Raw genomic sequence first — 25,998 nt, forward strand, 5'->3', positions numbered from 1 at the left:
TTTGTCATACAATTACCTTTATTTAAGAGAAAAGCAACTGCTGCTGCAATACATACATGTATTTTTTCAGATTTCGATAGCAAAAAACAAACATCTTTTAAATGTAATAGTTCTCAATTCCTTATTGCACAGAACATACCTTTTTGTCATTTCATTTTTACAGAGTAACAAGAATAACAAGATACCTGCTCAGGAAGAACCAGCTGCCAGCTGCTAAACAGATGTTCCACTTGAAGCTTACCACCCGTAGTTTTAAAATAATTATCTTTACAAGTGTGATAAATGGTTCTTCCAACAAAGACAGCCAAAGTTGTCTTTATTGGAAGGGAGAGAAAATTGCTCGACCCTTCCTTCAGCCAGCTGACTAGTTGTGTGCAGCAACAGGTTGAGGAGGGGAACATCTACATTACTCTATATTCCACACAGTGGAAACTCCACGCCCTGCACCTTCTCTGGTATACTACTAAAAGGACTAATCCGTAAAATGGCATGATGGAAAATGCTTGCCGTTTGGAAATGGTAAGTTTATAAAACCTAGACATAACTCGATACCAGTAACCAGCCCATGCCAGCGCTTAGCAGATTGAAACATGTCCTTTACACTATGATGTTTGGCTACTGTGACCCAAAAGAAGGTAATTACCTATATTTCCAACATTTATTAATGGTAGCAGAAGAGGTATAACTACTCAAGTTACATTCTGTGCATGCACAACTCACATTGTGCAGATCTTCACTTTAAGTGGCAACACATCCAACTGCTTGTTAACATGAATCACTTACTGTATAGTTTATGATTCTTAACAAGAACCACGATCTGCATCATCACCCATCCATATACCATCTGAACCCACCAGGTTTCCAAAGGCTTTCTCCATTTCCATATTTCTTAATGATGAACCAAAATGAAAGTTCATCTGTATCAGCTTGTTTTTTTTTGTTTGTTAGCTATTTGTTTCTAAACATCACAAACTTACCTGTACAATATAATAAACCTTTTGATGCCTAAAGTTACAGACTAAAGAAGCTCCATAATTCAGAGGTTGAAAAATTAGTGTACAATCCCAGGTCAATAGTTATTTTAAGAGTGTAAACATTTCCATGTTTCTAAAGCCAAATAAATAATTTGTTTTTCTGACAGGTTGATTATTTCATTAGACAATAGTTGCAAGGATAATCATACTTGCATTATAAAACTTTTTACTTCCTGCATTCAAGTTACGGCTGCACAATATAGCGCAAACATATCGTCGTCGCAATATCAGTGTGTGCAATATTCATATTGCAAAGGACCGTTTGGAGAGCAATAATTGCTGGCTAATATATTGCCAGTGTTGTGAGGTTTTTTTTCATGCTAATGTAACATTTAGCCAGCTGGACAGTCTCATGGCAGCAGAAGCTCAGACCGGACACAAATGACATCCTTCAAATCGCTAATGATCACAGATTCATGGGAACACAGATAAAAAGTAGACAATAACAAAATATATCACAAATGATATCATGACCGCAATATTTACCAATCAATAATGCAAGTCTAACATCATGCAGCCCTAATTTAAAATATCAAATGAATAGAAGAAAATCTTAATTCTTTGTCTAAATGGTAAATGCCATATTTCTTTTTTTTTTCAAATGAGGCAGATCATTTTATTTAATATGACCACAAAGAAACTGTGCTCTAAATTAAAAGAAAAGTTACACTATTTTACATTACAAACACTTCCAACCTGTAGCAAAAATAGAAACCACATAACATTTTCAAAATTCCTATTTTGTTTTCCTTTGTACAGAAAATATTAGTGTTGAACAAACATTTTTTTAAAATGGCCACTGTTTTGTTTTTGGGACAGAAATATTTTTTCGGTCAAACAGCATCCGATATGTAGACCGTAATTAAGAGGTTCAAGCCAAAACAGCTGCCATATATTTTGGTCTGCATGTATAAAACAAGTGAATTATGATCGGCTGTAACAGCAAAAAACAGTAAATCAAGAAATTATATTAAAAACAATGCTTTGAATAACAAAGGAATGTAGTGCCTGTTCACAAACCAGAACAAACATAATCAGCGGACCGAACTGTCTGCTCATAAACCTAGTCAGGGTTTTGGCACTGATGTCTGTTATTTGTGGAACTACATATGCACTGCATTATTCAAGCAAATCCAAACTGTTTTTGGGTCGCTCCAGTTGTTTAGAACAACCAAGGTTAGCTTAAGCATCTGATAATGTGTGTTAAATAAACAGCTAGCAACTTATACGCAATTCTACTTTAGCCATTTACAAAACAACACAATCCAAAAATGTATTCAAGGTTTTTTTTAAAGTATTTTCTTCCCTTCAAAAAGAAACACTGAACCTAAGGTACCACTGACGACTCCTTCAGAATCAGAAAACAGTGTTGAAGCTCTTCCGGTCACAGAAAACGTCCTCTATCTGAACCATGCACCAGGATTTGTTCTCCAGTTTTTCCCCTCCGTTAAATCCCAGAATAAATCTGCCTCACAACATATCTGTCAACTCTAAACCTAGCTAATATTTATATTTTTTCAAACACCAAATGCATCCAGCTCTGTGTGCGCCGCCCCATAAGACAGATCTGTTGCCCTCAGTGTGCCTTTAACAGGCTCCCTCTGCCCCAAACTACTTCAGATTTTGCTTATTTAAGATCGTAAGATTTTTATTTTGTTTCTGAATACAAAAACCGCAGCCGAAAGCACAAATGATTCTTACAAACCTATGATATGCTTAGTGTTTGTGTCGCTGTAACCTGGAAAAAAAAAAGGAAAAAAAATGGACCAAAAGTGACAATCCAGCAAACAGAGTGGTCTAAGTTTTTTCTTTAAAAAAATAGTTACTCTGCTTTGAAAAATCTGACAGAAAATTAGATTTTTGTTTGTTTTTCTAAAGCTAAATAGTGTTTGCTTCTGCTCTCGCAATGTAAAAAGTAAACTGTGCATTGGTGCGAGTCCTGCTGTGGCTTAGTGAATTTGCTGAGGTAACCCACTGAAAAGCAAGTTGACAGATATGTTGGGCAGCTCCACACTGCTACAACTGGGTGTCGAGACGTGTTAACACAGAACAAAGTTTCCAGCCAGAATGAAGCCCTTTCCTTCTACAGCACATCATTCTCTGGGCTGAAGAGAGCTGTGAGACCCAGGTTTTCAGTCTCCACTATATCCTTGTCTTGCTTCAGCTTCTTAAAGAGTGATGGAAGGTTGCGGATGTGGACCTCCTTCCTGAACTGCTGACAGAGAGCTTTCTGGGGGAGAGAAAAGGTTAAACAAGGAGATTTTCATTAGATTGTTCAGCACCGTTTTTTGCTGCCGAGTTCAGTCAGAATCACACTGCTGGATTTGCACCACAGGGACAGCCTGATCACTTCTGAGAAGCACATGAACAGAGAATTTAAAAGGGAACCGCTGCTCTCTAGTGGTTAAAAGTGGAATTACCCCAACAGTTCCTGCAATTAGCTTCTTAAACTGGTCTCTCCTTTTCTTCTCTCCAACTTTCTGGGCATTGGGATCCACAAGCCTTCGATCGTAGTGGTCCAGAGCTTCGGCACAAATGTTTGGAATTTGGGTCATCACTGCCCTCAGCTCAATGTAGCGAGGCCGCTGGCGCAGATGGACAGACAACAGATAGGCATTATCAGAAAAGAAAACTAAAATACTGCTCAGCTACAAGAATATACATTACTCAACTATGTACTGAGTAGTAAAAGCTAAAAGTGCATCATAATGATAGGAAAGTAACCTAAAACAAATAAATGGCAATCAAATTATTATTTGTCATTTTCCTTACCAAAAAAAAAAAAAAAAAAAGATTTTAACTAATTTTAACTTTGCAAATTTACTCTGGAGTTGGATTTTTTCCAAGTTTCTGACTTGGATGAAACATTAAAGAAAATAAAGCATGTCACCAGTAAATTTTAGCTCTAGAAGTAATCTCCTAAAACAAAGAACAAAAAAAGGAATAATGAACAGATAATGCAGAGGACAGTTCTGACATTCGTCTCACCAGGTTTTCGTAGATGAGCATGGCCAGGTTACAGAGGGGAGTGTTGCAGGCTTCGTGTTGCCCGTGAACCTGAAGAGCTCTGAGGACACTGGTATAGAACCATGTCACTGCTTCAGGGAGAAGATTACCAGCTACAACCTGGGTCGAGACGGTTAAAGTTGGTTAATACAAGTTAACACATACATACGCGTTTCATGTCACAGATGGCAACTGCCAAAAAATTTGATTAGGAGAACGTCCACAATCAGATGATTGGTGTTTATCATTCGATTGGGAGCATATCTGGGTCATGTGAAAACTTCTGGCCCGATTACACCTGCTTGGATTTGGTATCAGAATGCCTAACTTCAACCTTATCAAACTGGCAGAGCTCCAACTTAATTAAATATAATAGTTTTGGCACTGTGTTTGCTATAGCTGCATCTAACAGGATTTCTTCAATCAACAAAGAACATCCCATGACCTTCACTCAAATAAATACAAAACAGCGCCATGCTCAGGTCTCTTAAAAATGAAAATCAATTTGTGATGAACTCCCGGAGAGGAGTAGCAGAAAATTGTGCAAAGGCTGTTTGCCAAAAAGTTGCATGTTGTTCAGGCTGCAGATCAAATGCACAAGTTATCTTACATGAAGTTATATTGCATCTAGCAATATGCAGGGAGATGGAGGCTCTGGAGCTTATATTATAATTAATAGTTCTAGTGCAATTCATAAAAATAAAAATAAAACACACAAGAAAGAAAGAATGATTAATAGAAAACAGATTACAGATTTTGTGTGAATGAGTACCTCTGACTGCATGTGCAGAGGGGCGTGCACAGAATGCTAAAATTATTGGGCAGGATGGCACAATCAGAAAATCCCTACACTTCATCCTATTCTGCTGATAAACTGATGACAGCCACTGTAGCATTTGCTTTTCCAAAGCAGGACAAAAACTGATGGTGGAGGTGAAGAAACTTCCAATGTTCATAGGAAGTTGCATAGACTGCAGACTCTTATTATATATATTATTCTTCATTTTTTTACCAGGTCTTTTTGAATTACTCTGTAGCTCAGTGTGTTGGATGAGGAAAACATCTAATAGTTGCAGGATACCAATCCTCAAAGTCAGGAGTTTAAGACCCCTGTCCTAGAGACTGTGAGGCTGTTATCTGTTTTACTTTTTAAAAATCTACTATAGTAAGCAAAATAACAGAAACATGAATGGATCCAAGACTGCTACTATTGACAAAAAAAATGTTACTGAACAATGCAGTCATTTAAAAACGTGTATACAACATAAACACTTTGTGTCAAAATAGTGTGACTGAACTATTTTCTTTATATTATTTACAGGTTTTGAAAGAAATGCTTTTTGAGCAGCAATGCATTGCTTCATTTTGAAAGTAAAATTGTGATAAAAAACTGATATTACAGTATAAACATGTTGCGGTGTGGATGTTACCTGCTGCAGGAGGTTCCAGCAGACCATAGAAGCAGTGCGGTGGCAGTTTGTGGTGTCCTTCCAGGACAGTGAGGTGAACGAGAGAGTCAACAGTGACATATACACATTCTGGGACAGAAAAAGGCAAAATATTAAGTCCAGAAGAATTATTGAAGGTACATTCATTTGAAAGTGACTTCTTTTCATCTGAAACTGACCTCATGTTTCAACAAGCATTTTCCAAGCTCAGTCAGCTCTTCCATGGGCTGAGGAGATGATGCTACCTGCACTGAACCCATCACCACATCTTCCTCTGCAAGAGCACATTCCCAGCAAAACAGTCACATTTTTCCTTGCTTGAAATAAGAAACATTTAATTCCACTCTTACCATCGATTTCCTCTTTATTTGCTGCTGGTTCAGGCACTTTTCTGGAAATACAGCTCACATCTAAAAGAGGGGAAAGAAGATGGGTATTGGGAAGCTATCATAACTCACATACCACTAGGTGAGAGAAAACGCTGATCAGGCAGTTGTGATCTACCAGCTAGAAAATCTACCAACTCATATTTTCTGGCTTCTTCTCAGGAATCAACATACCTTGAGAGAATTACGTCTTCAAAATCGCACAAGAGCTAAAATGCGACAGTAACTAGTGTTAAAATAACACCTGTTTATGTCCTTGAACATGTTCTGGACAGAATGTGTGAAAGTACCACATATGTAAACCGAAGACAGAGCAGCTGGTTGAAATTGCTACAGTATATCATGATTCAAGATCAACTGCAGAGAAAAGCAACAAAAATATGATTAAATCTGAAAAATGGCACCTGTGTTCCCCAACACCTTTAGGATAAATGGTACCAAATAAGAGAGATCATAGGGTCGTCTATAGGCACACTCTGTCCACTGCAGTGCTATGCTTCAATATATAACTGTTAATGGTTTTAAATGATTATTGGGGTACACGCTAAAATAAAAGAACCAATTCTGCTATTTATTTGAATCTGCATAAAACTTTACATCTCAAATAGAAGCAGAAGGCACTACAGTGGGCATGCTTCAACCTCCAAAGAACACCAAGTGCTGAAAGTAGCTGCATTTTACATTTATAACTGCAAAAATGCTTTAGTCTGGAGAGTGGTCCTCATACTTACGATTTTACTGGTTAAAAAAAGAAAAGATAATGTTGCTGAATTTCCCACTGCTATAAAATATAAGTGTAAAAAAGCTACAAGGTAAACTTACTGAGAAGATCCAGAACCTCCCTGGTGAGCAGGCGCACCAGCTGCTCTTCCAACATCTCCTGAGTCACAGCGCTGTCCTCGTAGACCACCTGCTCCTCCTCATCCTCACCACTAACAACACAGAAAGGTTGTTTTGCATATTAAATGCCATTCTTACCTTCTCTGCCATCAATGCATAGCATATTTTGGGGATACATGAGGACTTTTGCCAAAAGTGGTACAACATTTACACATGTATGAAAAATAATCTGTTGCTCTTAATTTAAACAAAAGCTGGAGCTACAGTGTGAATAACAGAGTTTGTATTTTAGATATAAAAGTTTGATCTCCAAACTCTTATCATTTTGAATAATAATTTTACAACAACTTACTTTACAGAGGTCCTCTGGTTGATGACCTGCCACTTTATGTTTAGTCTCTGTAATATGAAGCAGAAGCATGGTCATGACACTATGACAAAATATAAAGCCAAATTTAGCCAATTTAGACCAAACATATTCATAAACAGGACTCTGACCTGCAACATGTAAGTGAACAAAGGTCCCAGCAGAGGGCGCAACAGACTGTCGTGATGCTCTGGAGGACAGGAGAGCACCAGCTGCTTTAAAAACAGCCGTATGCATTTGTCAAGGCAAATCAGCGTTCACTTAGTGAGAGCTTTGCTTTCTGCATAGATGAGTTCACCAAAACAACCATGCAGACATGGAAATAAACCTGAAAAATGCTAATAAAAAAAAGGATATGAATCATTGAGCGAAGTCTGTGGTCAGGCACGTGGTCGAGGGAAGCGAAAGCTGAGCCAATGATTCCTCCAGCCAGCCTGTCAACAGTGTAGAACTCCTGCAGCAGCGCCGGACCTGCATTACCCAGGATTTGGAAGCTGCAGGGGTGAAGAGCGGGAAGGGAGGCAGAATGTATCTGAGACGGCATAGAGACAAAGTATGATGATAATTACATGTCAACAAAACATACCAGGTTTCAAATATTGAGTTGAAAAATCCCTGCATGCGATCTAGGGGACTTTTATTCACAGGGGAGTCATTGATATCCAGAGGCGGCTGTGGGAGACCTGAAGAAATATGTTTAAAAGGTTTAATATTTTTAGATGATCCTTCACTATAAGTATGAAAAACAAACACATGGATATAGCTCTTCTTACCAAGAATTATGAGTTTATCTCCATCCATCACATCATAGGCTCTGGAGAAGGTTTCACTAAGACGAGCCACATTCTCTGGCATAAATAAACTGTTCTGAGTTCTGCCAAAAAATATGAACAAGATTATGAGTAACAAATTAATTTATAACATCCTTAACACGTTACTGATAATCCCTTATATTGATAAAAGATTATCTGTTTTTATTTTGTTTCTATACATGAACAATATTTAACATAAACTTTGTAAGTTCTCCTGAGAAAACTTAAAAGGGAGAGTTAAGAAAATATTGTATTAAACTCTGTCCACCCTTCCAGTTTGACAACTTAATTCTTTAATCTGTTAAACAGTAAAAGTGAGCTATAAAAGTCCTTTAACACTGAGCATGCATACCTGATTAAAGCCAGCAGGTTGGGCAGGAAGGCCAGAAACTGAGCTGCACAGGGGTTTCTGTAGATAGGCGCTCCAGCAGGGGTGTAGCCCACCACGAATCCACCCGCTCTTGCTTCTTCCAGGTCTGCAGGCCAGCGAGCACGCTTCACCACCGCAAGCATTGCATACAGACAAAAGCTGAACTACAAGGAAACACAAACATGCTCACCTCAATTGATCAATGAGGATCAAAAACAAAACTGCAATCTAAAAAAACAACCAGAACTGGTACGTCAAAGACTTTTGAGTTTCTGTGCCACTAATTTATTAAAGACAAGATCCAGTGGTTTACTTTTTTCGCCACTAACAAATGTATGCCGACAACAAAGCACAGCTGGGATATAAAACATGAATTTTTACTGCAGAATTTTAAAAATACAAAGTTTTTGAAAAGTACACTGAAAAAAATACCCTGCTCATTCTGCATAGTGATGACATCGCAAGAGGCACAATAAACGGGGTGATCAGTAGGCAAGTTTAGTTGTATAGCACTATTCCTACACAGGGTTATTCAAAGTGCTTTACAGAAAAACAAAAGAACAATAAAGGCAAAGATGAATAAAAGAAACAGATGCAAATTGAAATCTAAAACAAAAGTAACTTTGCAGATTTTAGTAAAGATTTTTAAGAGTTCCAATTGCAATTAAACTGAAGGGACTTCAACTCTATTTGTTTGAGCCACTGTTTCAAACAGAACTCCAAACCACAATGGAGACAGAAGTGGCTGCCAAAAAGAGGCAAACGGTGCCAATGATTGACTTCCGGAACCCAATTTTTCTACCTGATTGATTGAGTCAGTGCGTATTTACCTCTTGGAATGAGCAAATGCAGTTTCTGCTTGTATCACCTTAAGTAGTGACATTATTTCTCATTACTGTGGCACTGCATGCAGCCTGAACTTATACGCTTATCCAAATAACCTCTCTTTCTGACTGCCAAGTGATGGATTTTCTTCCTTGCTTCTTCCCTCTGGTGTTGACTGGTTTGATGACATAGGTACAGTGGGCTGTACTGTATGTGCATGCATATTAGGGTTAATGGTAGGAATGCAATTATTCCTATTATTTCTACTTGGCAACCATTTTCGACTGAAAAAGCAGATGATGCAGCAATTCAGCAGGAGTTATTGAGACATAAATAAAAGAAAACATTGAATAGAGTTTTGATGAAAATTTGGCTTAAAGTGCAGTGTTCCCTCAAAAGAGAACGTTTCGTTTTACAGAATCCAACTGAACATTTTTGAATGTGCAAATTTGATTAAAAACATGCAAACAAAGGGAACAAAAGAAAACAGTTCCTCATGTCGTACATGATGTCATCAGGGGAATGCGTGCTAAACTCGTTGTTGGTTAAATCAGGGGTGTCCAAAGTGTGGCCTGGGGGACATTTATGGCCCTCTAAAGGATTCTGTGCAGCCCCTGACTAATTCTATAACGCAGCAGATGTGGCCCGCAGGCAGCCGATAGATGCAGTCGGTAACAAGATGACATTTTCACAGACACAATGTTCCTAAAATGAAAAGCAGTGTTCGGTACAATGTAAATTACTTCTCATTTATTAACCAGGTTTCTGCATTAATCTCAGTTTCTTAATAAAGAGAACCACAAACACCCAAAAACCTTTACTCAGAAGCAGATTTGCTGCAAGAAAACAACCAAATAATTTGGGAACTGTATGCATGAGCCTTTTTATTTTTTGGGTGTACAGTGATTTATAGATCCCTTTGTACAAACATCTGGCTATTTTGATCGTTTCAGTACAAAATCTTCCATGTTTAGTTTATCATTGAGTGGATAAAGAAATTTATTTTTGCGTTTTTATTTTTTCTTAAAAAAAAAAAAAAAGGAAGTTTTGTGGCACGGAAGTGCATTTAACTTGACACCTCTGGGTTATATTGATTTTATCTTAAGCTTTATAAAATAGGCAACATTTTAGAAAATTGATCATGACATGTTCTACAGGTGACAAACTATATCTAAAGTGAGTTTGACTGATTTAACAAAATCTCATAGCTTTGGATTAGCTGGCAGAGAAGAGGGTGCCAATGTCTTACAGTTATGCAAGGCAATTTAAGTATCTTCAGGTTATTAATTTGATATTCCAAACAAGACGTGGTTGATGCTTGATTGGAAAATTAAAAGATTACTTTAAACGTTTTCCTGCCAGGCGGATGAATAATGCTTAGCTGTATTTTCTTGTACCCCACTTACTTGACCCCTGTTAGGTCCTGCTGTATCTCCCTCTTCTCTTTGCTCTGTGATGACTTTATCTGCTCCAATGAATGACAGGAACTTGACAGGATCCCAAAGCATGCTGAAACAAAGTAGAAAAGCAATGATGTTTCAATACATCTCAAAACATGTAGGGTTTCACAGAAGAAGTAAAAAAGTCACATCAACCTTGTCATCTCTTCAGAGGTCCACTGAGTGATTACTGGGGCCATTAGTTCATCTAGAAAAGCCTTTTGCTTTTCAAAGTCTTTAAACTGGTTACTGATGAGCACCAGAGCTTCCATCTGGGAGCATTTCTCCAAGTAAGTCAGCATGGCTTCACTTGAAAACAACTCTTTCACATGGCTGTAAAACATGTCGAAGCAAGGCTGTGGAAGAAATAAGGTAATTACACCGGTTAGAAAGGCTGACTCATGTTGATTCATTTTTAAGTGGGATAAAAACATATTACCAAGATAAACTGTGGGTAATCCCTGCAAATTTTAATGATAGCAGAACAGGCGTGTCTCCGAACGTTCTTCACCGCTCGACCCCGAGGCGCCTGAAAACATAATTGGAAAATGTTTTATTTCAATTTCAGACAAGAGAGATGATGAAAAAAAAATATATATTCTGCTCTGTGAAAACAACTTGCCTTGTTTTCCGCATCAATATGAAACGTGACAGCGTTAAACAGCTGCGCAGCCAAAACAAAGACACCAAAAGTTAGTCAGCAAGAACAAAGATACATGGCTTTTGGGATTGTTGCAAAACTAGCTGTAAGTGCAGATTGGGGTACCTATAAAAAAAGTTTATGTGTAAAACTAACAAACGACATCAGCAGAGAGAAAAAAAAGTTCAAAATAAATCAGAAAATAAATCATAAAATAAACAAGCAATTCAAAAGCACTGAGGACATAAAATGTCTTCTTATCAGTGTCTGTCAAATAGATCCATTTTAATCTAACCTTATAGAGAACCTGTGGCAGGTACTGTGGCCTGTGGGTGACAAAAGGAAAGAGGGCAGAGATATTGCTCAGCACACAGGACAGGATGAGCGGGTCTCTGGTTTCGTAGTTCAGCACGGCCTGCAGGAGCTCCATGCTCTGATCTATCGGCAACTTCTGCACAGTCAGAAGCAGAAACAAGAGAATACATGACATTTGCTTTTCTTATACTAACCAGTTATTTTTCCCTGTACTTTGAGAAACATTTTGTCACCTCCTCATCCAAACTTTTGAAGATCTGATACATCACACACTCCATGAAGACCGTCAATGCATCCCACTGAAGGACGGATGGAGACATCAAGGAACACAGACCCTCTGCAGTCCTAGCTGGAGAGAAACAACAGAAAATTACCTAATATTGGAAAGAAAATAACACAGATTTCTATTTTGACTTAATTTAATGAAGTCTATATCATGGTTACAAATATAAAATGTATAAATTTCAATGTTGCTTTAGAATATTACAGAGTCAATGCTTTGCCAAGCAAAACGCCAAAGGAAAACAGTCAAATCTCTCCTTAAAACTGCTTCAAAAGTCGAGTTAAACCCTTACAAGTGGTGTCTCCAGGATCAACTGGACTGGCGATCTGAAACCGTAGCCATTCTGCTGCCGTTTGGAAAGCTTCTACTGGAACAATACGACTCAGAGTCCTCAAAATGTCCCCATGCTGCGATCGATAAGCTTTAAAGCAGTATAAACAAATAATCATTAAGAAACTAATGATAAAATTAAGGTACTTTAACAGAATGAATTAATAATAATGAATTAATAAAACCTACTGCAAAAGAAAGAGTTGAAGTCCTCGTCGCTATCAAAGTCCACTCGAGAGTACACACAACTCGGGCTGTCTTGTCTAGAAGGAAAGCCAGCCTGGGAAAAAAAAAAAAAAACTAGATATCATTCTGTGTAAAAGTATTCCCACCCACTGAACTTTTTCACATTTCTCACAATACAGCCACATTGTGCTGTGTTTTTTCCCCATTTATCCAGTGAATGATAATATCAAAAATGAGCATCTCACCCTAACAAGGTTGGTTGTTGATACTTTGAGGTATTTGATGGCCATCTCCAAAACAACAGGGACTTTTGATAGAGTATCGTGTCTGAACAAACTAGCCCATGTTGACACAGTGCAAGATTTCAAAAACTGCAGAATATAAAGCAGAGGGGAAAAAAACCATCAGCTAATAATTAAAACCAGAACCATTAAAATAACATTTAAGCAACATCAAGTTTAGTCCTCCAATAATTAGCAATAACTCACCGGACTGGAATGCGTAGTGAAGGCTAATAAGGCTTCTGTGTACTTGCTGAGGTTTTCAGGGACTTCAACCTCTGGACATGAACCCTGGTGGGGACATAATTTCAGATGTTGGAGTGATAAAGCTTGCATTCAACACAGGGTAGACATACTGATCTATAAGTGGCCACACAAGGAAAAACTCACCACTAATGAGCAGAGCTGGAATCCCAGAGCGCACAGGACCTGACAGAGCCTCTTCAGAAAAATGTAGCGCCGCTCCACCACCTCCACTGCTCTAAACACGAATAAAAACCACAATGAGACATACTGTAGCTTCATGCTGCGAGTAAATAAACATCAGACACAGATTTCCAGAATGCTACACAAGTGACGGAACATACTGTGATTTTGAGAAATTTGGACAGATCGCTAAACCATCTGCTGACCTGGAAACAGAGACACAGAATATTAAGTTTCAGTGAAAAGTTGCCTTCAGCATAGTCAGAGAAAGGAGCGGTTTAACTCACTGGGCTGCGGAGAGGATGTACTGGATTGCCACATCATTGAACAGCAGCATGAAGGGCTTCCTCTCCTCCAGTTTGCCCTGTGGCAGAACACCATAAGAACTATACATACATTCTTCTTATTGACTTAATGTAGGTATTGACATTAAATATCTTTGCCAAATAAGGGGAAGACAGTTCAGGAATACAGAACAATCTAAATCTGGTCCTTTAAAACAGTTTCATATCAAAAAGCCTCAATCCAAATCAGATGTGCACTGTATTCTAATGGTCAGTAACAAAACAGATCAAGAGTTAAGTATCAAATAGCCATGGTGCTTAGCCCAGCAACAACCTGAATGGGCAGGACCAGGTACTGAAGATGCAAAACTCAACATGCCACAGGTCTGACCTGCAGCATTTACTTTGACAGGCTCACGTAAAACTGTGTGTTAACTGGGCTTCTAATCATCAAGTTCAGTTGTGTCTGAAGTGTCCTCCTTCATGGTTTTTACATGATTATTAGCTGCAGAAGAAAATTGCAAAATAAAAATTAGGTTTCTCCAGTGAACAGTAGTTAAACCTGGTGCTTCACAGCTGAAAGACCGCAGGCAAACTTAGAAGACAATGAAACAAGCTGGAGCATTAAGATGACTTTTTAGCGTTTATTGTGCAAACTTAACCTACACCAACTAGCATGTTGTCAAATAGATCTGTATTTTTAACTGATAATACTATTACTGTAGTTCAGTGAAGCTGTCATAAGTACAACAACGACTGCTCAAACCTAGGCATGCAAAATGTTTCAGCTACTTTCATCCCTCGCTTGCTCACTTGTCATTACAGTGCATGGATATGACATAGTTATTGATGACATAAGAGGGGACAAACATGAATGAAGCTGTATATGCTAGTAATTTAAAAGGAATAAAATCTTACTGACTGAATATTTTTACTTTACCAAATTGATGAGCTTATTATTGTTGTGCATCTCTATTCGGATAGCCAGATGCATACCATTATTGATTTGTCTACTTCGGAGGAGCTGTGAGAGCTGATTCTTGTGTTCATCCTTCAAAAGGTTCCCCTTACCGCTCAATGCAGTCATGACTCAAGGAATTTAACATTAATAGGCCGTGGTTAAAAGGATGTTAGCCTGCTAACTAACTGAATATTCTTTTTCCAGACTTAAAGTTTACCATGTAGAACTGGCAGTTTTTGGACCTGAATTCAGAGAAAACTAAATGTCTTTCAGAGGAATACTGACCTAAAACAGGGATAAAAACTGTGAGGCTGCTGGTCTGGATCACTAGAAAACACTGATGATTTCTGATCAAACATCAGAATAAAACTTAATATACAGAAAAATATAAAACGATGACTAATAAAACTGATGAATCCTCATGCAACTCACCTTCCGGCTTAGAGCAATAAGCAGGCACTCTGAAGCTTCCAGCTGCAGTTCGGCTTCACTCAACAGCACACACAACATCTCCAGTAATTGGCAGTTTCTAGAGGTGATGTGCACCAGTGTCACCCAATCTATGTAGCCTGCGAGCGTATTCAGTGTGGCCACGGCAACTCGACAGTGGGTTTTGGCCTGTGTGTGGATAAAATGTTAGAAATAAACAAATAAGAACATTCAAAGTGAGGAATATGAAAAGAACCCAATCTGAATGCAAAAATTAGGATTTGTGTAGATACCCGAAGTTCATGTCCTGGTTCCTCTTTCTGAAAGACAAAACACAATTAACTCCACTGTTAATTCATAGCAACACTGCGACTTTGGAGACCGAAGTAATCAAGTTAAGACCACAATTACCAATTTGCGATAGTCCTCAACATTGATATGCAAAATGGCCAACATGAAACTGAAGATGCTATCCATGTTCTGGGTGAGTGTCTGTTGGATGTCTCTGCGTCGCTGTGACGGCAACGTCTGGAAGGTGATCACGTCCTCTGCCAACCTCAGAAGGATCAGCATGACCAGCTCTGTCTGTGCCTCCTATGGCAAAAACCCAATTTATTTCCTTTACAAACATTTAGCATAAAAAGAATGACTAACTTACTCAAAAATGCGAAATAGGGTTATTTATCTAAAATTCTGCTGAAAACCAAATCTAGAAATTAAAATGTTTCACACTATTTCATCTCATTACCACAAACTTTATTGTATTCCGTTATGGAAAACCAAAACAACGTAGTGGATGGCTGCGCAACTTTATGCATAACAGGATATCCTACGAATTTCTTTCAACAATGGCCTTGGTATTTCCTTGGTACTTCATGAAGTCCAGATTTGTGGAGTGCAGTACTAATAGCTGTTCATTCAACAGATTCTCCTATCTAAGCTCTGCGGGTCTCTGCATCTCCTCCAGAATTATCTTCTCTAAATGATGCTCTCTTTGGCTGCCTGACAGTTTTTATGGTGAATGGGCATGTAATGGTAGGCTTGCAGTTGTGCCATACTTCATTCACTGCATTTTCAGGGGATGGAAATGAAATGGCACCTAGTGTTTGTTTAAAACTGGGTTTTATAACATAACCCTGCTTTAAACTTTATACCTGACCCATCTGCTGTGTTCCTTTGTCTTTATAATACTGTTTCTGTTTAATTCCTTCCTGACTGCCAGTGGCAGTAAACAAAGTGGATACGTCTCCTCGCGCTCCGTGCAGGTCGAGATTAAATGTAAACAAAGTCACGTACGTGACACGTAGCCCACCTGGGCGCGCGTCTATAAGTAGCACGTGGAAGGCTACGTTCGGTCTCTGGGATCTTCTCGCAGGGGAGAAGTTCCGAGTGACCAGTGTGACTGGCAGTCATCCAGGAATTCACAGAACCATAGTTACAGCGTAACTTCCTTTCTGTTTCATTCCTTCCTGACTGCCAGTGGCAGTAAACAAAGTGGATGACTTATGCCAGCAATGTCACGAGCAATGCAGTACTCACCCACCTCTCAGTTAGTAGAAGGGGTCAGAGGCAGAATTGCCGAGGCCAGTGCGGACTCATGTGCCACATTGAGGCGGTAGAAGCGTGCACGGTGTTGCCCATGACGCCGCCGCGCAGATATCCCCCAGTGGCACGCCCCTCAGTGCGCCCAGGACGTAGACACACTCCTGGTGGAATGGCACACAACACCAGAAGGGGCAGCTGCCCCCGCAGACTCATAAGCCAGCGCAATAGCATCTACGACCCAATGCGACAGCCTGTGCTTAGAAAGGGCTCGCCCCCTGTTTTGTCCGTCGTGGCACACAAACAGCTGGTCCGACTGGCGAATAGCGCCTGTAGCCACCATGTACAGCTGCAATGCCCGGACCGGGCACAACATGTTAGCCAGCCTCTGTCTCTCGGACTGAAACGGAGGAGGGCAGTATGCCCCCAGTTCAATGGCTGTATTCACGTAGCCTGGGGGCAGAACCTTAGGGAGAAAGGTTATGTTCGGGCACAGCGTTACTCCGGACCTGCCTGCCTTCCAACGGAGGCAGGTAGGGGTGATGGCGAGTGCGTGGAGCTCACTGACCCGCTTGGCTGTTGTTACCGCCAACAAAAAAGCAGTCTTAACAGACATCAGTTTCATTGGGGCGCAGGTCGAGATTAAATGTAAACAAAGTCACGCACGTGACATGTAGCCCACCTGGGCGTGCGTCTATAAGTAGCACGTGAAAGGCTATATTCGGTCTCTTTGATCTTCTCGCTGTCAACCGTCGCGTGTTTCGCAGGTTGGTCGGTCCTATAAGTCCGTGTTTCGGTGCTTATTGGGTATTGCAGGTCTACGACAGGTAAGCACACGGTTTGTGTGATACGGCGTCATCCTGCCTGTGACTTTTTTGTCGGAGTGCTCTTTGTAGCCCTCTAAGGCTGTGGTTGACGTTTCTCTGTTTCTGTGTTAGCAGAATTCTAGTAGCCGGAAGCTTGATGCTGGCGCTTCTTTTCCCCTGTTGAGACCGGGTGGGGAGGAGCGGACAGCTGTAGTTTTCAGGTGAGTGGAAGCTGGATGTTCTGATTGCGTTCTGTGATGCGCAGTTCTCGCTCGGATTGCCTGGCTCGTGTCTGTATTGAGAAGCAGTGGGTTAAATAGAGGTCTCTGATCGCGTTCTTCAGTTTTATTGAAGTCCTTGCTCAGTTGGCCTGGTGCCTGCCTGCATTTCCCACGTCTGTGATCGGGATGCTGGCGTGCGCTTCCTCTACAGGTAGAGGACGGACATGATCTGTGCCCCAAATGCCTGGGCGTGGGTCATCTCAGGGAGGCTCTGATGGACCCATGCATGAACTGCAGCATTTTGCCATTGCCTGTTAGAGAACAGGCTACGTCAGGTAGAGAATCTCCTCTTTGTGGCCGAGCTGCCACCCTCAGGGATGCCTCAACTGTGTTCCTGGAGGCAGGGGGATGCGCCAGCGGAAGAATGCCGCAGCCCACGGAGGAAGAGGCCTCGGCTGGAGCGCCCATCTCAGTAAGAAGTGGACTCTTTGAGGGCCGAGGTGGAGCAGCTCAAGGTTCTACTCAAGGCCCCAGAACCCACACCTGCCTTCCAAGCAGCAGCAGCTTGGAAGTTGGGGGAGGACCTGGAGGATGATGGAATCTCTGTGAGGGCCTCCAATTTAGAGTTCCAGTCCCTCGAGGACCAGCGGGACCCCTTCCCAGACCCTCGGGATCAGGAGGGGGATCCCCCGAGTATTGGAGGAAATGATGGCTCAGGTAATTCCCTTGGGAGTTCAGTTAGCTCTGGCCCAGGGGAGGAGCCATGCCTGCTACGGGCAATTATTTTGGCAGCCTTGGCCAAGGTTGACCTGGGCGATGCACCCGTGGCCCGGCCAATGGAAAACCCATTTTTTTGCTGGGCTCCGGTGGCACCTCTAACGGAGGGGCCACCGTCGCCAGCCTTCTTGGAAGAGCTTCAGCGCTGCTGGAGGGATCCTAGAAGCTTCTCCCACCATGGTCGAGACGCACGGATCCTGGCGTGCATGCGCAATCCTGGGGATCATGGTCTGGACCACATGCCCCCTGTGGATCACTGCATCGCATCACTGGTTCTTTCCCCAGATGAGGCGCTTGGGGAGAGGGCCCGCTGTCCAAGCGCCCAGTGTCAGATTACGGACGACTTTTTGTGCCGTGCCTACGACATTGCGGCTCGTATGGCACGTGTTGACAATTCCCTCTCTGTCCTCATAGTCCCAGATGCTGCAGCCGAGCATGGTGGGAGCAGCACTGGGCGACACAAATGACGTAGCCCTCCAGGCCTTTGGACTCATGTCCAGGGAACTTGGTCGCCTTTTGTCCACTCTGGTGGTCACCCGATGCCAGGTCTGGTGGGCACACGCCCCAATCTCGGATGACTGTAAGCAGAGCTTGCGGAGGCTGCCGGTGATACCGGGCCAGCTGTTTGGACCGGAGGCCGAGAGGGCACTGGAGTGCCGTCGGCAGTCCAGCCAGGCCCCTGAAGCTTGGGGTGGTCGCAGCGGGGCCATGGGACCCCCTGCTCCGCAACCCAGGAGACGTGACGTGCGGGACCTGCGGCGTCAGTTTCGAACCCCCACTCCCGCACAGTTTGCACAGCGGAGCCACGCTGTGGCAGGAGCTTGGCGACAGCCCGGGGTGGAACGGGCGCCACCTCGCGGGGCTCTGGCGGGCCTGGACAGGAGCCGGCGGCCCCCCAGAGGCCGAAGCAGGCAGCAGGGGGCGGCCTGAGGGCTGCAGGCCGACGGCGGGGAGGTTTTCACAACGGCGCCTGGCCTATTGGGAAACCCACTTCAGGGATGCGTGGGTGTTAAGAACTACAGGGGTTAGACAATGAAACTGAAACACCTGTCATTTTAGTGTGGGAGGTTTCATGGCTAAATTGGACCAGCCTGGCAGCCAGTCTTCATTGATGGCACATTGCACCAGTAAGAGCAGAGTGTGAAGGTTCAATTAGCAGGGTAAGAGTTCAAAATATTGAAATGCACACAACATTATGGGTGACATACCAGAGTTCAAAAGAGGACAAATTGTTGGTGCACGTTTTGCTGGCGCATCTGTGACCAAGACAGCAAGTTTTTCTGATGTATTAAGAGCCACGGTATCCAGGGTAATGTCAGCATTCCACCAAGAAGGACAAACCACATCCAACAGGATTAACTGTGGACGCAAGAGAAAGCTGTCTGAAAGGGATGTTCGGGTGCTAACCCGGATTGTATCCAAAAAAACATAAAACCACGGCTGCCCAAATCATGGCAGAATTAAATGTGCACCTCAACTCTCCTATTTCCACCAGAACTGTCCGTCGGGAACTCCACAGGGTCAATATACACGGCCGGGCTGCTATAGCCAAACCTTTGGTCACTCATGCCAATGCCAGACGTCGGTTTCAATGGTGCAAGGAGCGCAAATCTTGGGCTGTGGACAATGTGAAACATGTATTGTTCTCTGATGAGTCCACCTTTACTGTTTTCCCTACATCCGGGAGAGTTACGGTGTGGAGAAGTCCCAAAGAAGCGTACCACCCAGACTGTTGCATGCCCAGAGTGAAGCATGGGGGTGGATCAGTGATGGTTTGGGGTACCATATCATGGCATTCCCTTGGCTCAATACTTGTGCTAGATGGGTGCGTCACTGCCAAGAACTACCGAACCATTCTTGAGGACCATGTGCATTCAATGGTTCAAACATTGTATCCTGAAGGCGGTGCCGTGCATCAGGATGACAATGCACCAATACACACAGCAAGACTGGTGAAAGATTGGTTTGATGAACATGAAAGTGAAGTTGAACATCTCCCATGGCCTGCACAGTCACCAGATCTAGGCGAGTCAGGAAACGTTTTCCTCCACCAGTATCACGTAGTGACCTGGCCACTATCCTGCAAGGCGAATGGCTTAAAATCCCTCTGACCACTGTGCAGGACTTGTATATGTCATTCCCAAGACAAACTGACGCTGTAAAAGGAGGCCCTACACCATACTAATAAATTATTGTGGTCTAAAACCAGGTGTTTCAGTTTCATTGTCCAACCCCTGTATGTCCCAAGGGCACAGGCAGCAGTTCCGCCGTCGGCCTCCACCCCCATCGGGGGTCAGGGTGACTCCCATTACAGATCCTGCACGAACTGCAATCTTGCTGCAGGAAATAAAGACTCTGCTGGACAAGGAGGCCATAGTGGTGGTCCCGCCACATTCGCAGGCCGACGGGTTTTACTCAACCCATTTCCGGATTCCAAAGAAGGACGGTTCCCTTCGGCCGGTGTTGGACCTCAGGGGGCTGAACCACTTTTTGATGGTGCTGCCATTTCGGATGCTCTGCACCTGCGACGTCCTTCGGGTAATCTGTCCAGGCGAGTGTTTTACATCCATGGACCTGAAGGACGCGTACTTCCATGTTCCGATCCACCCAGGACACAGGAAGTATCTGCGATTCGGCGTGGCTTACCAGTTTTCGGTCCTGCCGTTCGGCCTTTCTTTAGCCCCTCGGATTTTCACGATGTGCATGAAGGCAGTCCTAAGCCCTTTGTGCCTGTCAGGATTAAAGATCCTGCCATATTTGGACGACTGGCTCATCTGTGCCCCCTCCTCCGGTGGGGCGGATCGGGCGACGTCAAAGGTCCTGGCCCATGTCAGAGCACTGGGGATAGCAGTGAACTATCAGAAGAGTTCTCTCATCCCGGCCCAGCAGGTGGTCTTTATCGGCATGGCCTTGGATTCAGTGGCCATGCTGACTCAGCCGACCCCGGACAGGGTGGACAGGATTCAGTCCTTGCTCTAGTCTTTTCGGGCGGGGGCGGCACCCCCAGTCAAACTGTGGCTGATACTGTTGGGGATGCTGGTGGTGGCCTCGGCTCTGACTCCTCTGGGGTCGCTTTACCTACGGCCCTTGCAGAGGTGGTTCAACAGCCTCCACATGGACCCCAGGCTGCACCGGCAGGTCAAGGTGCGGGTTACACCGGCTGCACAGTGCTCCTCCGTCGCTGGCGGGACAGGGCATATGTGCAGCGTGGGGTCCCACTCGGTACGGTCCCTGCAAAATGGGACGTGGTGACTACGGACGCATCACCTCTCGGATGGGGAGCAGTGTGGCAGTGCAGGTCCGTCCACGGGCTGTGGGGGCCTCAGGAGGGAAGTCTGCACATCAATGTCCTGGAGCTCAAGACGATTTATTTGGTGCCAAGGCACTTCTCGCTCTTTCTCGAGGGCAAGCACGTGCTCCTCAGGACGGACACAGTGTTCCACGTCAACCACCAGGGTGGGACCAGATCACTGCAGTGCCCGAGGGAGGCCCGGAGGCTGTGGACCTGGGCATACCCTCGCTTCGCCTCCATCAGGGCAATGCACCTACTGGGGACGAGGAACTCTGTGGCCGACTACCTGTCCCATAAGAGGCTCCCCACCGGGGATTGGAGGCTGCATCCTCAGGTCGTACGGCAGATATGGGATCGGTTCGGCAGGGCCCAGGTCGACCTTTTTGCCTCAGGGAGCAGTACACATTGCCCCTTGTGGTTTTCCCTGGCGGAGGCCAGCTCCCCACTGGGGATGGACGCCCTGGCGAACACATGGCCAGCCGGCCTGCTGTATGCCGTTCCCCTGTTTCCGTTGTTTCTGCCCACTCTCCACCAAGTGAGGTCGTCGAGCCTGAAGGTTCTGTTGGTGGCCCCCCGAGGGTCTGGTTCCCACTGCTCCTCAGTCTGCTGGACGGGGAGCCATGGCGGCTCCCGGTCAGGGCAGACCTGTTGTCTCAGTTGGAGGGGAAGGTTTGGCATCCGTCTCCGGACCATCTTCTCCTCACGGTGTGGCCGCTGAGGGGTGCTGGCAGCCCCTGATGGATCTGGAGCCCTCCATTCAGCGGACACTGCGGAATGCCAGAGCTCCATCCACATTGAGGACTTATGCCCGTTGCAGGCAGCGTTTTGCGGAGTGGTGCAGACGCAGAGCAGTTGACCCAATTTCGTGTTCCCTGCATAATATTTTGAGGTACCTGCAGGGTCTATTGGATGCCGGACGGGCAGCATCAACCCTGAAGGTGCACCTGGCTGCCATTTCAGCCAACCACGACATCGTGGATGGCAGACGAGTGGGGGGACACTATTGGGTGTCACAGTTTCTCTGGGGTGCAAGAAGGCTGCGCCCCCCGTTACGGAGACCGGCGGCAGCATGGGACCTCCCACTGGTGTTGAAGGCCCTGAGTGGGCCACCTTTTGAGCATATGCGTGCTGCCCCATTGAAATTGGTGTCTGTTAAGACTGCTTTTTTGTTGGCGGTAACAACAGCCAAGCGGGTCAGCGAGCTCCACGCACTCGCCATCACCCCTACCTGCCTGCGTTGGAAGGCATGCAGGTCCGGAGTATCGCTGTGGCCGAACATAACATTTCTCCCTAAGGTTCTGCCCCCAGGCTACGTGAATACAGCCATTGAACTGGGGGCATACTGCCCTCCTCCATTTCAGTCCGAGGAACAGAGGCTGGCTAACATGTTGTGCCCGGTCCGGGCATTGCAGCTGTACATGGTGGCTACAGGCGCTATTCGCCAGTCGGACCAGCTGTTTGTGTGCCACGGGGGACAGAACAGGGGGCGAGCCCTTTCTAAGCACAGGCTGTCGCATTGGGTCGTAGATGCTATTGCGCTGGCTTATGAGTCTGTGGGGGCAGCTGCCCCTTCTGGTGTTGTGTGCCATTCCACCAGGAGTGTGTCTACGTCCTGGGCAGCACTGAGGGGCGTGCCACTGGGAGATATCTGCGCGGCGGCGTCATGGGCAACACCGTGCACGTTTGCACGCTTCTACCACCTCAATGTGGCACATGAGTCGGCACTGGCCTTGGCAATCCTGCCTCTGACCCCTTCTACTAACTGAGAGGTGGGTGAGTACTGCATTGCTCGTGACATTGCTGGCATAAGTCATCCACTTTGTTTACTGCCACTGGCAGTCAGGAAGGAATGAAACAGAAAGGAAGTTACGCTGTAACTATGGTTCTGTGAATTCCTGGATGACTGCCAGTCACACTGGTCACTCGGAACTTCTCCCCTGCGAGAAGATCCCAGAGACCGAACGTAGCCTTCCACGTGCTACTTATAGACGTACGCCCAGGTGGGCTACGTGTCACGTACGTGACTTTGTTTACATTTAATCTCGACCTGCACGGAGCGCGAGGAGACGTATCCACTTTGTTTACTGCCACTGGCAGTCATCCAGGAATTCACAGAACCATAGTTACAGCATAACCTCCGTTGCTCACTAATGTTTTCCAATAAACCTCTGACGTCTCCACTATTTATAGTAGTATCAGAGTAAAAATGGGTAAATACAAATACATGCTACACTAGTTAAGCAGAACGAGTATGACTAATCATCCACTGGAATATATTTGCTTGCAAGCCATTACGTAACCCTGTTCACCTAAACTGGTTTAAGAAACACGCTACACTTGCTGCACTGTGTATGTTACTCACCCCATGGCTAGAAAGAGTCTCCATCTCTTTCAGCATATCTGGCCAATGTTGAGGCCATTCTCTTTTTATCATTTCCACTACTATCCGAGATAGAGCATCTTTGACGTGGCTCTCTTCCTCCAGGATGGAATGGGTACCCTAGTAAAAACCCAGTGACAGCGACAGATGTCAAACAAAAGCTGGGATATGTTTACGATTTATCCTATCTGTAAGACTGATGGTCCTTTTACTATCACACCTACATTTGTTAGCAGCTGCATGGCACACTCCTTTAACTGGACTTTCTCTTGTTGCTGCATGTTGTTCCATCTGAATCTGAGAAAGAAAAAAATAACATCAAACTGTACAGCTTTTATCATGTTACGTTTTTAGGTATCACATGTATTGCACTTACTTGATGACGTGCTCCAGTATTTGCAAGCCAAAGTGTCTCACCACAGCTGGTTGGTTTTTGTCCGCTAATTGTAGGCCACATGGGACACAGAGGGAGTTCGTCTCTTTAAATTCTTCACAAAACTGCTCAGAGAGATAAGTCTGGTTATTTTAAAGCTAATTTGTATCAGCTAAATGTTATAGTGCAATAAAAATACACTTGAACGAATTTCCAGTCAGGTACACGTGTTTGATATAAAGCCAACAGCTCGCAAACATGAAAACAAATATGAATCCCGAGCTGTTTATTAAGTAGATGTTCCGTTTACAACGCATGAATAGTTGGTTTGATTAAATTAAGTTTAATTTCTTTATTCCAATGTCTATCTTGTTGTTTGTGTGAGTGGATGAATGTGAGTCAACTATGATTATACTAGGCTAGCTCTCCAGCATTTTTAATTTTAACATCCAATTTACGACAACTGAACAACGGTTTCCGAACAACTATTACAATGGCACTACTGAATATTAGCGGCAGTTTATCGCCATTCACAGTCACATCATTCTACGCTCCTTATGGTCACAATAAATGACAATGTAAGCTGGCTAAAAGCTACCTAGCAACTGGTAACAGTGCTACCTTCAGGGCCTCCAGCCGGTAAATCTGGCTCGTTTCTGGGTCCATTATCACCATCACGGCTTTTATTAGCTGATCACACATGGCTGCAACCTGCTCAGCCATGACTTCAGGTAGCGTCGGTCACACCGTTAAGACGAAAGCAAGCAACTCCCTTATGCAAAGCGCTCGCACTACAGTGGGTAACGTGCGGAGTCACGGACGTCGGCCAACGTGCCCGAAATGCGAAGCTCCCGATGAGTTTGGGACCCTTGGCTTGCCGTAAAAAGAGAATTCTGGGCCTTGTGGTTCTTTCTTTCTTCTTCTTCTTCTTCTGTGTTGTTTTTTGGCAGTTGGCAAATAACTTGAAGATGTGCATTACCGCCACCGACTGGTATGGAGTGTGGTTCTTCATGGTTTTAAATCTTATTTACTATTACAACAATCAAATTTTATTTATTAATTTAGTGCTTTTGAAAAATCTAATTATAATTTGAATATGTTTGCTACCTAAACTTCTTTGCAAAGTATCTCTCAATATAAAATTTTCTTTAATACCTACAAATTCTCTCCTTAAAATTGTTCTTTCTTGTTCATATTTCTGACACTTCAATATTACATGTTCTATTGTTTCCTCCTCTCCACAATAATCACATTTTCCTGTATTATGTTTCTTTATCTTGAACAATGTAGAATTAAGTCCTGTATGTCCTAGTCTTAATCTTGTAATTAATCTTTCCTCTTTTCTACTCCTTCTTCCTGTTCTTACTTCTCCTACTATCTTGTTGATTCTGTAAAACCATCTTCCTTTCTTTTCTTCATCCCACCTTTTTTGCCACTCTTTCCTGATTCTCTGTTTAATTATATTTCTTGCCTCTGACCTACTAATATTTATTATAAAGCTAATGTTGTTTTGTGTTGCCTTCTTTGCTATCCTGTCCGCCATCTCATTCCCTCTAACTCCTACATGTGCTGGTACCCATAAAAACACTAATATTAATCCCATTCTTTGTATTCTAAATAAAGTAAGTTTTATTTCCAACAAAATGTCTGGTCTACCCTCTGAATGATTATGTTTTAAACTTAATAATGCTGAACTTGAGTCTGAACAAATGATTGTTTTTAATGGTTTTATATCCTCCACCCACTGCACTGCTAACAATATTGCTAATAATTCTCCTGAATATACTGATAATCCATCTGTAATTCTTTTTCCTACTTTTATTTTAAATTCTGGTATTACAAATGCTACTCCTATTTTTTCATCTGTTTTTGATGCGTCTGTGTAAATCTGGACATAATGATAGTAATTGTTTATATATTCTTGTATTATACTTGAATCTAATCT

General features: G+C 43.4%; 1 protein-coding gene across 1 annotated transcript; it reads right to left on the bottom strand.

The window, feature by feature from the left end:
* On the bottom strand, nucleotides 1-24,906 carry LOC124859371 (exportin-5). The gene is made up of 33 exons (XM_047352124.1): nucleotides 24,675-24,906; nucleotides 24,057-24,178; nucleotides 23,905-23,977; nucleotides 23,663-23,800; nucleotides 15,074-15,256; nucleotides 14,956-14,982; nucleotides 14,666-14,851; nucleotides 13,276-13,352; nucleotides 13,150-13,194; nucleotides 12,953-13,043; nucleotides 12,770-12,853; nucleotides 12,527-12,652; nucleotides 12,285-12,375; nucleotides 12,058-12,186; nucleotides 11,716-11,831; nucleotides 11,463-11,618; nucleotides 11,150-11,191; nucleotides 10,967-11,056; nucleotides 10,684-10,883; nucleotides 10,495-10,597; nucleotides 8,246-8,427; nucleotides 7,855-7,955; nucleotides 7,668-7,764; nucleotides 7,439-7,575; nucleotides 7,213-7,310; nucleotides 7,067-7,113; nucleotides 6,697-6,806; nucleotides 5,839-5,898; nucleotides 5,668-5,762; nucleotides 5,471-5,578; nucleotides 4,023-4,160; nucleotides 3,455-3,619; nucleotides 1-3,264 (listed from the first exon to the last, which is right to left on the bottom strand). Exons 1-33 carry the CDS (start codon nucleotides 24,774-24,776, stop codon nucleotides 3,118-3,120), a joined length of 3,666 nt encoding a protein of 1,221 aa, XP_047208080.1. The 5' UTR covers nucleotides 24,777-24,906; the 3' UTR covers nucleotides 1-3,117.
* Nucleotides 24,907-25,998: the final 1,092 nt, after the last annotated feature.

The sequence above is a fragment of the Girardinichthys multiradiatus genome, chromosome 22 (assembly GCF_021462225.1).
Source record: "Girardinichthys multiradiatus isolate DD_20200921_A chromosome 22, DD_fGirMul_XY1, whole genome shotgun sequence".
Classification (NCBI taxonomy): domain Eukaryota; kingdom Metazoa; phylum Chordata; class Actinopteri; order Cyprinodontiformes; family Goodeidae; genus Girardinichthys; species Girardinichthys multiradiatus.